General features: G+C 33.2%; 2 protein-coding genes across 4 annotated transcripts in view; one reads left to right on the plus strand and one right to left on the minus strand.

The window, feature by feature from the left end:
* The window catches only part of LOC108684130 (endoribonuclease Dicer), a 15,477-nt gene extending 10,828 nt beyond the window's left edge, over nucleotides 1–4,649 (plus strand). For all 3 annotated transcript variants that reach the window (XM_018188233.1, XM_018188234.1, XM_018188235.1), the window contains 9 exons: nucleotides 563–693; nucleotides 761–889; nucleotides 1,041–1,556; nucleotides 1,672–1,869; nucleotides 2,742–2,823; nucleotides 3,000–3,220; nucleotides 3,297–3,468; nucleotides 4,281–4,356; nucleotides 4,445–4,649. In XM_018188233.1, the coding sequence (XP_018043722.1) occupies nucleotides 563–693; nucleotides 761–889; nucleotides 1,041–1,556; nucleotides 1,672–1,869; nucleotides 2,742–2,823; nucleotides 3,000–3,220; nucleotides 3,297–3,468; nucleotides 4,281–4,356; nucleotides 4,445–4,604 (1,685 nt within the window). In that variant the 3' untranslated portion in view covers nucleotides 4,605–4,649. The remainder of the gene's footprint in view (nucleotides 1–562; nucleotides 694–760; nucleotides 890–1,040; nucleotides 1,557–1,671; nucleotides 1,870–2,741; nucleotides 2,824–2,999; nucleotides 3,221–3,296; nucleotides 3,469–4,280; nucleotides 4,357–4,444) is intronic.
* A 6,598-nt stretch (nucleotides 4,650–11,247) lies between these two features.
* Nucleotides 11,248–13,520, minus strand: LOC108695094 (microfibrillar-associated protein 1). Its single transcript, XM_018204850.1, has 3 exons — nucleotides 13,469–13,520; nucleotides 13,263–13,391; nucleotides 11,248–12,521 (listed from the first exon to the last, which is right to left on the minus strand). The coding sequence occupies exons 2-3, from the start codon at nucleotides 13,357–13,359 to the stop codon at nucleotides 11,248–11,250; spliced, it is 1,371 nt and encodes a 456-aa protein (XP_018060339.1). The 5' UTR covers nucleotides 13,360–13,391; nucleotides 13,469–13,520.
* Nucleotides 13,521–14,304: the final 784 nt, after the last annotated feature.

Here is a 14,304-nt window from a genome sequence, read left to right on the forward strand (position 1 = left end):
TATTATTTGTCAAAACCACCCGCCGTATTCTCCAGACGTTGCTCCCTCTGACTATCACTTGTTTCGATCAATGGCACACGGCCTGGCTGACCAGCACTTCCGGTCTTATGAAGAAGTAAAAAATTGGATCGATTCGTGAATAGCCTCAAAAGATGACCAGTTTTTTCGACGCGGGATTCGTACGCTACCCGAAAGATGGGAGAAAGTAGTGGCCAGCGATGGACAATACTTTGAATCATAAATGTATAACCAATTTTTTACAATAAAGCCTCGAATTTCGGAAAAAAAACGGCGAAAGCAAAGTTGTACACCTAATATTAGGTGCGGGAAAAAGTTCGTGGCGTTTTTCCTATTACATTTAACGGGAAAAACGCCACGAACTTTTTCCCATACCTAATATGTCTTGTTGATCTTCCTGATGAAAGAGAGAACGAACATGTAAAAAGTGCAAATAACGCAAATAGACCTTATATTATATAAATTTTAAGAAATTGATAATATTATCATGACTTTCTATTATTATAATATTTGTGTTTCTATGGGATTTGTATATATAAAACAGATTGTAACCCTTTCATGAGAGACCAAGAACCTCGGGACTTATATCGTAATATAGACTGTATTCAAATGATCGATATACAGTATTATAACAAGTTTATGTCAGAAACCTGTGAAGAAGATGAGAGCATCAAGGTAAAATAGATTGTTATAGCTATATGTGTTCCAATTATATGTTTAAAATGATTATGCTTATATATAGCAAAATGCGAATAAGAATATTGGTCACTACATTCGGAGGTCAATAATATCAACACCATCATTGAGTATTCTTACATCGTCTAATGAGCCTTCTTTCTCACAAGGTCCTAATTCAACTGAAATTGTACATGTAAGTGAAAGCTTATTTTTCATGTTGAGTAATTTCGTATCATAATCGTAAGCAAGACGAAATTTTAATCGGGAATGTAATTTCCGAGTTCCTACATGCCGCATAATTAAAATAATTATATATATGTAATCATAATTTTATTTAATTTTAGGCGCTGACCACTAAATTAGGCTCAGATATGTTTAACCTGGAGCAGTTAGAAACTTTAGGCGATTCCTATCTAAAGTTCATCGTATCACTATTTTTGTATCACAAATTTCCGACATTTAACGAGGGTCAATTGACGGCGTTGAAAGGAAAGATGATTGGCAATCGGAATCTTTATTATTGCGGCAATAAGAAAGGTATTCCCGGACGTATAAAGAATGATGCATTTGTGCCCAGTAGCAATTTTATCCCGCCTGCATACTCGGTATACCGTCCATTGCAAAAGATATTAACTGATGAATCAGTAGCGCCAAATGTATTATACGAATTTCTAATACCGACAATGGAGAGATTTACCGGATATATAAGTGAAGATACATTAAATATGATGAAACAGACTGTATTAAGTTGGGATAAGGGAGATAAGCAAACTGGTGTCGAACATTATCTTGGTGTACAAATCTTATCTGATAAAACTGTGGCGGATTCGGTGGAAGCGCTTATTGGTGTTTATCTCAAAGTAAGTTTGTCTGAATATAACCATCTTAACTGTAGACGTAACTTAAGACTGTATTAATGTAACTAAGTGCTACGTCAAGTGTATTATGACATTGAGAAATATCTTTATGCATTAGAGTAACCATATAGAAGGTGCTGCAAAGTTGCTCAAATGGTTCGGTATACTACCTGATGTTAAGATTGACATGTTACTGGGTAGCATTTCACAGGATCCTGTAATTGGCGTGGGTGATCCCAACTATCACATGCCATGGGCTGATACTTTAGAAAGCAAGATTGGTTATAAATTTAAAAATCGAGCATTTTTGCTACAGGTAATCTGTTGAAAGAAATTATTGCATGAATATATAAGATATTTCATAAATGCATGTCAATACTTTAGAAGGTAAATCTATTACAATAAAACAAGTAAAAAATGTTATATGAACATATGTTCTTAGTTTTCAAATTATGGATTAAAAAAAATGTTTGAAGTATTTGCCTCGTGTGTCAATACACGCTTTAGTATTAAGTTTTGCACTCGTTCAAAAAAATATTAGATATTCTTTGAGTTTCAAATCCATTTCGTATGCTTTCTCACAGAGCATCCACATTTACTGGCTTTGAATAATAGATTTTAAATCCAAAAACAAAAATCTGCTTAATGGATTGAGGTCAGGAGATAATAGGTGGCTAGGGTGGGTCCGTTTCTCTCTATTTATCGATTTGCGAAGACGTTGTTTAGGAATGTTCAAGATGGAAATTAGATGGAGCATCATCGTAGGAATCATAAATTTTTCCTCATAGTTATATTATACAATTATTCTGAATGCCGTTCTGTAAAAATTAAAATAAAAAGGATATATTGTCGTTTCCGTGAAAATGAAGATAAAAAAGATGTACTTTTATATATATGTAGCGTCCAGTCTTGAATAGAATCATCTAACGCTGAAAGCTGGATTTATTCCACGACGCTATATCCTTTTCGTGCATTTTCATTGTTTAGTATCAATTTTGGTTCAACCTATTTTAATGCTGAAAATAAGCATCGAATCAGCACGAAACCTTTAGTATAGAGATTTACCTCCTAAAATATTAGCATGCATTTTATAAAACACTTTGTGTACGTGCGTGGGTGCGTGCGTGCGTGTGTATATGTTCATTACGTAATAAAATTAGAACTGTAATTAATAACACTATTTTTCAGGCATTTACGCATCCCTCCTTCACAGCGAATGGAATAACTGAATGTTATCAAAGATTAGAATTTCTCGGAGATGCTATTCTTGGTAAGTAAAAAATATTGACTCTGTGTATACACATAGTATTTAAATACAGTATCACATATAGATACAATATTATTATCACACATCAATATAATAATGTTTAGAGAGATTAGAGGATATCTTGTATCTCTCCTAATTCTTTTATAAATCGCAATTTGATCATTGCATCTTGATTTCAGATTTTTTGATAACGTGTTATATTTACGAAAATGGTGTTAATTTAAGTCCTGGTGATCTCACTGATCTGAGATCAGCACTTGTCAATAATATAACGTTTGCTTGCTTGTCAGTACGACATGGATTGCATACTGCTTTATTGGCCTATGCTCCAAAATTGCACGAAATAATTGATTGTTTTGTAAGATTCCAAGAAGAACGAGATTATGTGGTTAATGATGAGGTACGCAAGTGATACAAATTTAGCAAGTGTAACAAATGTAAAATGATATATCCTCTTTTTTTTCTCTATAATGTAGTTACTGTACGTGTTAATAGAAGAGGACGAATGTAATTTAACAGAATATGTTGACGTTCCCAAAGTTCTTGGAGATTTATTCGAATCTTTAATTGGTGCTATTTATCTTGATAGTGGCAAGAATCTTACAAAAGTGTGGGAAATAATTTATTCTTTCATGCACAAGGAAATCGGTAAATTAACATATACATATACATATAGTAGTGATAGGATTTTTGTATCTTTAAGTGAGTGCTGGAATTTATTGCAGCGAAAGTTGCAAATAAACTTTAGATCCTTAAGCTTAGAATAACTTTAGGATCTGTATCTATTTAACTTATTTCTTCGATCAATCTCTTATAAAACAAGATAAACATATGTGATAGTCGGAATCGAACCTGGATCTGCTTGTTATGACCGACCGTTATGATACCGACTGTTTTCGCATTGAGCCATACTTCATCCCACGATATGTATACACATATCTATATATGTATATACGCTATAAAAAATGTTATGAAATCTGCTTTCCATAAAATTTTATGTGGATTTGCATGAATTTAATGCACATGTTCATTACATTTAAGATTTGTAATTTAGTTTTTACGTGTTTTAGTAATTCATCATTTAGCAATAAATCATTCATTACTTTTCAATTACCTTATGATCAAGCTTCCATTACACATTACTTAAATTCATTACGAAATTTCTAATTGTGTGCGTGTTCGTGTGCGTGTGTGTGTGCATGTTCGTGTGCGTGTGTGTGCGCGCGCGCGCATGCGTGCGTGCGTGCGTGCGTGCGTGCGTGCGTGCGTGCGTGCGTGCGTGCGTGCGTGCGTGCGTACGTGCATATATAAATGCTAAAATAAAATAATTCCTGTGGTAAAATCAAGAATTCATAATTAGAGCATTTAATTTAAATTAATTAAATTAATTAGAGCAATAAATTTAAAAAGTTTCTATAATTGTCTGCTTCTATATTGATGTTTTAATGTCTGTTTTATAGATGAATTTAGCAAAAATATTCCTAAACAACCAATACGAGTGATACATGAAAATACAGACATATGTCCTAAGTTTCTGTGAGTATGATTATGTAGCAATGTTATATACCCATCTATGCACGCATACATACACACAATTCATTTATATACACACTTATGATTACAGAGAAGCAACATTGATTAAAGGCACTGGCATAGTTATGGTACCTTTGAAAATCACTATTGCTGGTAAAGACAAACTCTTCCATGGTTTTGGTGTTAATAAAAAACAAGCTAAATGTGCAGCCTCAAAACAAGCATTAAAAAGACTGCAACTCGAAAAATAATTAAGTTTTTTAAAGATTGTTTTACATGAAATATATAAAAGTAAAGTTGGGAGTATAAATAAATTTCCGCCGTTTGCAAAAGACGGCGCCACTAATAAACTATAGTTATTATATAGTAATTGTTTGATATAAAACGACATATCGTAAGATTGGACATCCACCAACCTTGAAATATTAGCGATTTTGTATCAGCATCATATATTTTTTTTTGTAATGAAAATGTCGAGTTTTGAGCCGAATAAGTGTTATTTGCGGAAACTTTTGATTTACTTCTTTAATTTAAAGAAATCTGCAGCTGAGACTTATAGATTGCTTGTAGAAGCACATGGTGATGCTACCTTAAGTGAGAGAAGTTATCGTGAGTAGTTTCAAAAGTTTAAGAACGATGAATTTGACGTCGAAGACAAGAACGTAGCGGAAGGCCGAAAGTGTACGAAGACGCGGAATTGGAAGTATTATTGGATGAAGATTCGTGCCAAACGCAAAAAGAACTTGCACTTACATTAGGAGTGACTCAACAAACAATTTCATATCGTTTGAAATCATTGGGAATGATTCAAAAGCAAGGAAATTGGATTCCATTGAACTGAAGCCGAGAAACATTGAACGCCGATTTTTCACATGTGAAATGCTGCTTGCCAGGCATAAACGAAAGGGTTTTTTGCATCGTATAGTCATTGGTGATGAAAAATGGATCCATTACGATAACCCAAAGAAGAGGAAATCATGGGGACCACCTGACCATACTTCAACATCGACAGCCAAGCCGAATATTCATGGAAAAAAAACTCATGTGTATTTGGTGGGATCAGCTTGGTGTCGTGTATTATGAGTTGCTCAAATCGAACGAGACCATTACTGGGGCTCTCTACCGAACACAATTGATGAGATTGAGCCGAGCATTCAAAGGAAAAACGCGCCCACTACTTCAGACATGACAAAATTATTCTTCTGCGTAATAATGCTCGACCACATGTTGCGGCGCCGGTCCAAACTTACTTAGAAACACTCAAATGTGAAATTCTACCTCACCCGCCGTATTTTCCAGATATGATTGCTCCTTCCGACTACCACTTGTTCCGATCGATGACGCATGGCCTGTCTGAGCAGCATTTCACATCATATGAACATAAAAAATTGTATCGATGATTGGATAGCCTCAAAAGATGAAGCGTTCTTCCGACGCAGTATCCACAGACCTATCAGAAAGCTGGGAAAAAGTAGTGGATAGCGATGGCCATTACTTTGAATAAAACATTACTGTTCTTTCACAATAAATGCTTAATTTTTGATAAAAAACGATGGAAACTTATTTGTACTCCCAATATTTATAAATGTTAATGTTTTTAGATTTATGAATATCAAAACTGATTATTTTTTTCATATTTTCACAGATCTATTAGATGTACAACTTTGCTTCCGCCGTTTTCCTATAGATGGCTTTAGCGATAAGTGGTGGTCGAAACAAATAAATCATAGAACGTCATACAATAAACTTGGGCATCTGTCAACATAATCCCATAGAAACATTAGTCGATTTGTGTCTGCATCATAAAGTTATTCTCGATTGAAAATGTCAGTTTACGAGCCAAATTCTCGTCATTTGCGGGAGGTTTTAATTTTTTGCTTCAATATGAAGAAATCTGCGGCTGAGGCTCATCGAATGCTCTCAAATACTTATGCTGAGGCCGCTATTAGTGAAAGAACGTGTCGTGAGTGGTTTCAACGCTTCAAGAACGGTGATTTTGACGTCCAAGGTCATGCTATGTATTTGGTGGGACCAGCTCGGCGTAGTGTATTATGAACTGTTAAAACTGACTGAAACAATCACAGGCGATCGGTATCGAACGCAATTGATGCGTTTGAGCCGAGCATTAAAAGACAAACGGCCGCAATACAACGAGAGACATGATTTTGTGAACATGAGAAGTGATTTTGCAGCATGACAATGCTCGACCCCATGTTGCGAAAGTGGCCAAGACATACTTGGAAACGTTGAAATGGGAAGTCCTACCCCACCCGCCGTATTCTCCAGACGTTGCTCCCTCTGACTATCACTTGTTTCGATCAATGGCACACGGCCTGGCTGACCAGCACTTCCGGTCTTATGAAGAAGTAAAAAATTGGATCGATTGGTGGATAGAAAAGATGACCAGTTTTTTCGACGCGGGATTCGACGCTACCCGAAAGATGGGAGAAAGTAGTGGCCAGCGATGGACAATATTTTGAATCATAAATGTATAATCAGTTTTTTACAATAAAGCCTCGAATTTCGGAAAAAAAACGGCGGAAGCAAAATTGTACACCTAATAATATAATCAGGGAAATAACTAGTTACTTGTTACTATTATCGTTACAAATTATCGTTTTTTATTATTAACCATTTTTTTTGATAACAGATTGGTAACTTTACTTTTTTTTTTGGTGATGATAATAGTAATGATAATAGTAACAAGTACAATTATTTTTATCATTACTTTTAAATCTATTTGTGACGTATGTATTGGGAATACAAATAATTAGTTCGGTCCGTTTCCCTAAAGATTGCTCCATGTTGTGAATGGTTTATAATGACAGCTGATTTTGGCGATTTCAGAGAGGTTAAACATCTGCTAATAATATTCAGTTTATATCGCTTTGAATTTCATACAAAAACCTTGATTTTTACTGTGTTTGAAATGTCAAATTTTGTGTTAACCAAGCAGCATTTGCGGGAGGTTTTGATTTTCTGCTTTAATTGGAAGAAAAGTACGGCTGAAACCCATCGAATGCTTGTCGAAGTTTATGGTGACACTGCTCCAACTGATAAATCATGTAGGGAATGGTTTTGACGTTTCAAGGATGGAGATTTCAGCGTTGAAGATCTCAAGCCTCGCTCTGGACAGCCAAAAAAATTCAAAGAATTAGAGGCATTACTCAAAGAAAATCAGAGTCAACGCAAGAGGAGCTTGCAGAATCATTGAGGATAACTCAACAAGCCGTTTCTATACGATTGACAGCCATGGGAATGATTCAAAAGCAAGGAAATTGGGTGCCTTATGAACTGAAACCGAGAGACATTGAAAGGCGATTTTTCACTTGCGAACAGCTGATTCAAAGACAACAGAGAAAAGGTTTTTTACAACGGATTGTGACTGGAGATGAGAAGTGGATATTCTACAATAATCCCAAGAAGAAAAAATACTACGCTAAGCCCGGTCAATCATTGCCGTCGACCTCAACATCAACACCACAGCCGAATATTCATGATTCGAAGATCATGCTCTGTATCTGATGGGACCAAAAGGGTCTTGTTTACTATGAGCTGGCGATTCCATTACGGGCGATTGGTATCGGCTACAATTAATTCGTTTGAGCATTGCAAGAAAAACGGCCGGAATACGAGCAAAGACATGATAAAGTTATTCTTCTTCATGACAATGCTTGGCCTCATGTCGCTAAAGTCATAAAAAAATATTTGGAAACGTTCAAATGGGATGTTTTATCGCACCCACCGTATTCTCCAGACATTGCTCCTTCTGATTACTGGTTGTTCCGAAGGCAAGTCGATTCACTTCTTTTGCAGAAATCGAAAATTGGCTCCAAAATTGGATCGCCTCCAAAGATGAGTCATTTTTTCAAGATGGAATTCGAAAATTGCCTGAGAGATAGGAAAAAGTAATAGACAGCGATGGACAATAGTTTAATTGATCTGTTCATTCTTTTTGTTTTGAAATAAATGCATTTTTGAACACAAAAAAAACGGATCGAACTAATTTGTACTCTCAATGTAATCTATCTATTTTTAATATCATCAAAAGACCGGCTAAAGTGTCTCGAGCTAAGATTAGTATATTTCGGAATGTAACCATAATTTAAAAAATGAAAAATAATAAATTGCCTGTAATTGAAAACAATAATAATAAAAATCCGGGCAATAGAAAATCATGCGCTAATTAAAAAAATTCTCTTAAATTTAAGATATTAAAAAATTTTTTATGTTTTTCAACACTGAAAATGATTAAAAGAACATATGTTTTTCTGATTTAGTAAAGAATGTAAAATTTTATTAACTTTAAAAAACATACATCAAGTACATAAAGGTATCGAATATTACGAATACGAAATTGGTTAATTGCATTTATTTCGAATCCATTTTTAATTAAGAAGAATGTAATATTCGATATCTTTTTATACACTTGGCGTATATTTTTTCTTTTTTTAAAAAGATTTGTTTAGAGATTTAAATTTTTGAAAATATAATATAAAATGTAAATCTTTTAAAAATAAATACGGGAAATCCCAAAAATTATTTTGTAAATTTATATTTATTTAATATTGAATCAACTATATTATATTGATTTGATTCATATATTTTCTCTTTTTCTATCCTCCACTTCCCCTCTTTTTGTCTTTGGAATGGTCTTCCTTGAGACATAATTCCACCTCTTTTAATATCTTTAAAGTTAAACTATATAAACATCTAATTAATTTAAGTAATGTAATGCCTAATATGCTATGTAGGATCCAATCTAAATGTTAAATTATAAATGCTGTGATGTGACTTGGAGGATACTTATAAGTGATAGTAATTGTAATTATCGAACATTTGCGCGGGCGCACACATTTATATATGCTTATATTCTTGCGCTTACATGCTTTATAGCGATTTTTATTTTTATGTAATATTTGCATTAACAAAATATCTTTGCATAAATATAGCTCTAATCTAATATTCAGCTTCATTTTTTATTTTATTTTAAATTAGTTTAAATATATATAGTTGTGAAAAAAAGCATTGTGAAAGCCAACTTTGAATCAATTAGCTTTGCACGTGTGTATGTACATATGAGTCTGAAATTTGGAAAATAATACAAATGATTTTTCTCATGTAAGAGATCTTAATATCTCAAGAATGTACCGATTTTAATCGTCTCAATCGAAAACTCGTATTTCTATTATATAATAATGTATAATAATGTATTATATAATAATGTAAATTAATTTTAATCATATTAGTGCACGATTTTCAATGTCTATTCCTTCTTGCCTGGATTTTTATTATTATTGCAATTGGAGATTGCGTTCAGTTTGGATCAATTATGTAGCGGATTGCTACATATAATAAATATAGGTATTGGAGGAAACTCAAATTCGTAAACAACAATGTTTATTTATTATTACATACAATATCTTATCGCGACAATGTAACTTGACTTGACTCGTGTATCTGGACGGTTAGAGAACGAAGAAGCGCTTTCAGCACTTCTATCCTTATTTTACGTCTCATGAAAGACAGAATGATGATTACAAGCTCTTAAAACGCGTGAGCGTCCAAACCGAACGTAATTATAGTGGATCAAACTATTCAAAGAGAAATAATGTTTAAATGTAAAAAAATAGATATGAATCGTAAATGGCGATTAATATCTCTTTCCTGCTTTTAACTTCAAAAACTTTCCTTTTTGTGTCAATCGATAATTGATGTGTTATAAGTGCATGAAATTTGTATTATAAGAATATATCTAATAAATTTCAGATTTCCAATGATTTTTTGAATTGTCCATAGCAATTATAAATATTTTAATTTCTTTGCTTTACATATTTTTTAATTTAATATAGATAGAAAAAGCGTTTATCTTTATTCTAGGATTTCTAAGATCTCTAAGGTTCCATTTTTCATTTTCTGGTTAAGCTTAACCATAAATTAACAACATAATGAAAAATTAGGCCTAAGGCCAAAGACCTACATTAAAATAAGTAAAGAAAAATAAAGTACAATGAAAAGAATATAATACAAAAATGAGAAAGTGATGCTGCGAAATTACTGTAAGAAAGCAAGACTGTGCGTAAATGTACATGGAGATATATTAATTATAATCCAGTACTTCCTAGTGTGGCTATCGCGTATATCCTTTTTGATTAGCATGTTTACACGGCGATACCTATCAAAGTATGATGAAACTCATCATTTACATCAAACACATTTCAAATACGAAAATGTATGTTTCGTGCCATTTTCTCTGTAAGATCCTGTCTTTTAGAGATACTAAATATGTTCAGTTACTTCCGAAATAAAAATCTATTAGATAGAAGTTATGTATACGAAGACTTTTGACTTTTCTGGGTTGGAATCATTCAAACGGAGGAGGAGAGAGGAATTTCAAAACATAAATATTTTATCTTTTGTTATATATGCAAAATATATTTATACATATATACCTTAATCAAATATTGTTTTTTGTCAAATTACTCCAAAATTTTTTTAAATTTGTCAAAAATTAATATATATTTTTAAATATTCCGAATTCTGGATGTGGAATTCAATACTCACAAGAGCTTTGGGTATAAAAAGTTCCATTTCCTCCTTTGTTATGTATCTTCAATATCTACAGCTAAGATTTATATGTTTGTATGCATGCTGATTATATATATAGAACAGAACATAGTTAATAATGTGATACAAATCAGTTTTTGTATATTAATATAGGTATCTTAAGAATATCTTTTCAATAATTATACATTTGTCAAATACATACTGAAAGATTTTATGTATTCATAAAAAAAATATTTCGATGTTACAATTGAATGTTTATGTAATTATCATATTAAAAAAAAAGTGAAATAAAAAGATAAGGAAATGCAGTATATAGTATTTACACACTTAATTCTCAGGTTTCCTCTTTTTCAAGGAAGGTCGATCAAATATTTGCTTCATCCCCGCCGCTTGATTATTGTGAAATTTGAGATTTTGAGCTGTCTCTGATATCCAAGGTGAATCAAACTGCGTCGTGTCCTGATCCACCAAGTGAGTGTATTTGGTTCTTCCGCTGCGGCCAAAGTTCTTCACTTGCATGACCTTTGGTAAAATCGTCTTGTCGAAATGATCCTCTAAAGTCGCGCCAGAGAAATCGCGCTTAAATATAGCATCGTCCTTGTCCAAGTAGAACGCGCCACGATGATAATATTTCTGCAAGAATTTGTACTTTCCTTTGGCCGCTTTATTGGTGATCATCTTAGGATTTAATCGTGCCTCTTGCCTTCGTTCCTCCTCAGTCATATTACGAATACGCTCGATTTCTAGACGTTCTTTCTCAAGCTGCTCCCTTTCTTCGCGATCACGTTTGATCCTTTTAAGCTCACGCAGCTTCCAAGCTTCGTATTCTACTTCATCATTCTCGTCATCAGTACAAACATCGTTCAGCTTACTTTCCTGCTCGGTATTACCTTTATTGCTCATCTGCGTCTCTTTTCGTACCGTCTCTTCCACCATTCTCAGAGTTTGTCTTTTTCGTTCCTCAGCTGCTTTTTTTGCCTCAGCTTCCGCTTGTTTCTGCCGCATCGCCTCTTTCTCTTTTTCCATCACCGTGATTCTATCCTTTTTGCGAACGAATACAGGTTTTAATCGTGGTCCAGTCTCCTCCTCGGAATCTGTATACTCTTCATATTCCGAGCTCTCTTCTGAGCTTTCTCCTGATCTATCTTCTTCCTCTCCCTGTATTAATTCCTCCTCCGTTTCCTTCCTAGACAATACTCGCTGCTTCAAGGCCTCTCGTCGTTTTTCTATCTCCGAATCCGATAGTTCTTCATCTTCGGATGAATCAGAACTCTCCAACTTGATCCTTTCTCGCGTTCTCTCTAATTCGATCTCGATAAGCTCGGGCTCGTGAATATGTCTGTGCCTCTCCGCGCGTACCTCAGTTGGTATTTCCTTTTGTTGGCGTGTTAATCTTCGCAAACGTGGATCATCCTCATCCCTACCTTTTATATGCGGATGCAAAGTAATATCTGCGCCAATATCGTCGTCATAACCCTTTTGCACACGCTTCTCGAGAAAATCCTCATCCTCTGATTCTTCATCTGAACTTACTGCTGCATAATCTGGCCGCTTACCAGAAACATAACGATGTACCTTCACCTTCTTCATAGACAACTCTCCTGTAAACATAAACAGTTTTTTTAGAAATGCTGATATGCACAGAAAAGTAATATCATAACCTAAGTAATATCATAAATGTTATATATAAGAATAAAGATAAATTAAATATTCTTAAAATAAGATAAAAATAAAGATGTTTAAAATAGAACAAATATCTTCTCAGTGTCTTCTCATAGACATGTTCTGTATCTCCAAATATTTCTATATCTTCTATATATTTCTATATATTTCTGTATCTTCAAATATATTCTAAATATCTTGTTTGTTAATCACTATTGCGCATAGATGATTGTAATCTAACTGCGAAACATAAATAATTTACAAATCTCTTAATAAATATACGATTTGTAATAGATATTAAAATAAATAAATAAAAATAAAACATATGTATAAATCATGAAAGTATCAGAATTCAGGACTAATAAACAAAAATGTCAATTATATATTATTTTGTAAATTTTCTTTAATATTGAAGAATAAATAATTACATTCTATCAATATTGTCTATTTCTACTAATAAAGTAATTAAACTGTAATCATGCTTCAATGACACTTCATTTTTTCTTAATTCTTAATAAATCTAATAATTAAAAAAAGATGAAGAGTAAATTGAACTAAAATAAAAGTTAATCTGTATTGATAGAAAGGGATATGCACTATTTTTTTAATCTTAAAACGTTTGTGAGATTCGCTGAAACGGATGTTAAATAAATCTTTCATTTTGGCAAACATAAGCTAACCTTTATCATTCTTTACGGGCACAGCACCCGCGGTACTTTGTATCCCCATGGGTGCGGGTGCTAAGGAATTGTTCGTCACAAAATAGTCCATCATCATTTTGATGCCTTATTGAGAAACGTTATATGTTACTGAAATACAAAAACTAAATACAATTCGAACGGACTTTTACTTTACGATCATTGACCATTCTCGAATTGATACAAACGCTCTGTCTGAAATCTGAACTTTGCTGAACTCGGAATATCCTGAAGTATGGCATTATAGCAGTGGTCCATCGTTATCTACAATCGAAAAAAAAGATCGTGTTATTATCCACGATCGATAAAATTAAAGACTTATGTTATCGACTTTAATCATCAATTTTGATTAATTTTCGTCTTTCGATTAATCGTTTTTTCGTTCAAAAATTGTTAAAACATTTCGAATTGATATTGAAATATCGAGATGTAATAAGAATATTCTTTTTAATTGAACTTCTTGATTCATCTTTCCTTCTTTTTTCTTCAAGTTGAAAAAAAGAGAAAAATGAACTTTACAAAAAGTAAAGAACAGTTGATCTGATACGACTATCACGCTTTTCTTCTCGCACTATTTCCGCGATTTCTTTTCTCTTTTTTTCGCGTTGCATAAATAATAATTCTTTTCATTCTTTCCCTCCTTGATATAATTTATATTGTAATATAATAATTCAGAATTGTCTAAAAATTGAAATTGAATTTTTCAAAGAAGTTAGAACAGCAATTATTTAATTGAATTTTGAGCTCCCCGACAGCTCAGCAAAATGAATTAACTCCCTGGGAATTAATTTGGAGCTTGTGTTGTGTAGATTTGACAATAATATACTAGAAAGTGTGTGTCATGAAGTAGTTTACATCGCATTTCGCAACGTTTACATATAAAAGTGGTCCACACTTTATCAAAGAGATATTTTAGGATGCTTAGTGGACATCTTTATTAGACTGCTTTAGAGGTCCTGTATTATGGAGTCATTATATTATATTATATATATATATATTCCCATTGTCACATATATAATATATA

This window comes from Atta colombica, unplaced genomic scaffold (assembly GCF_001594045.1).
Source record: "Atta colombica isolate Treedump-2 unplaced genomic scaffold, Acol1.0 scaffold126, whole genome shotgun sequence".
Lineage (NCBI taxonomy): Eukaryota > Metazoa > Arthropoda > Insecta > Hymenoptera > Formicidae > Atta > Atta colombica.

Coding starts and splice junctions, on each gene's coding strand:
- LOC108695094 (XM_018204850.1), bottom strand. CDS start 13,359: ATGATGATGGACTATTTTGTGACGAACAATTCCTTAGCACCCGCACCC. Junction 12,522..13,262: donor GCCCGTAAAGAATGATAAAG/GTTAGCTTATGT, acceptor TTATGTTTACAG/GAGAGTTGTCTATGAAGAAG.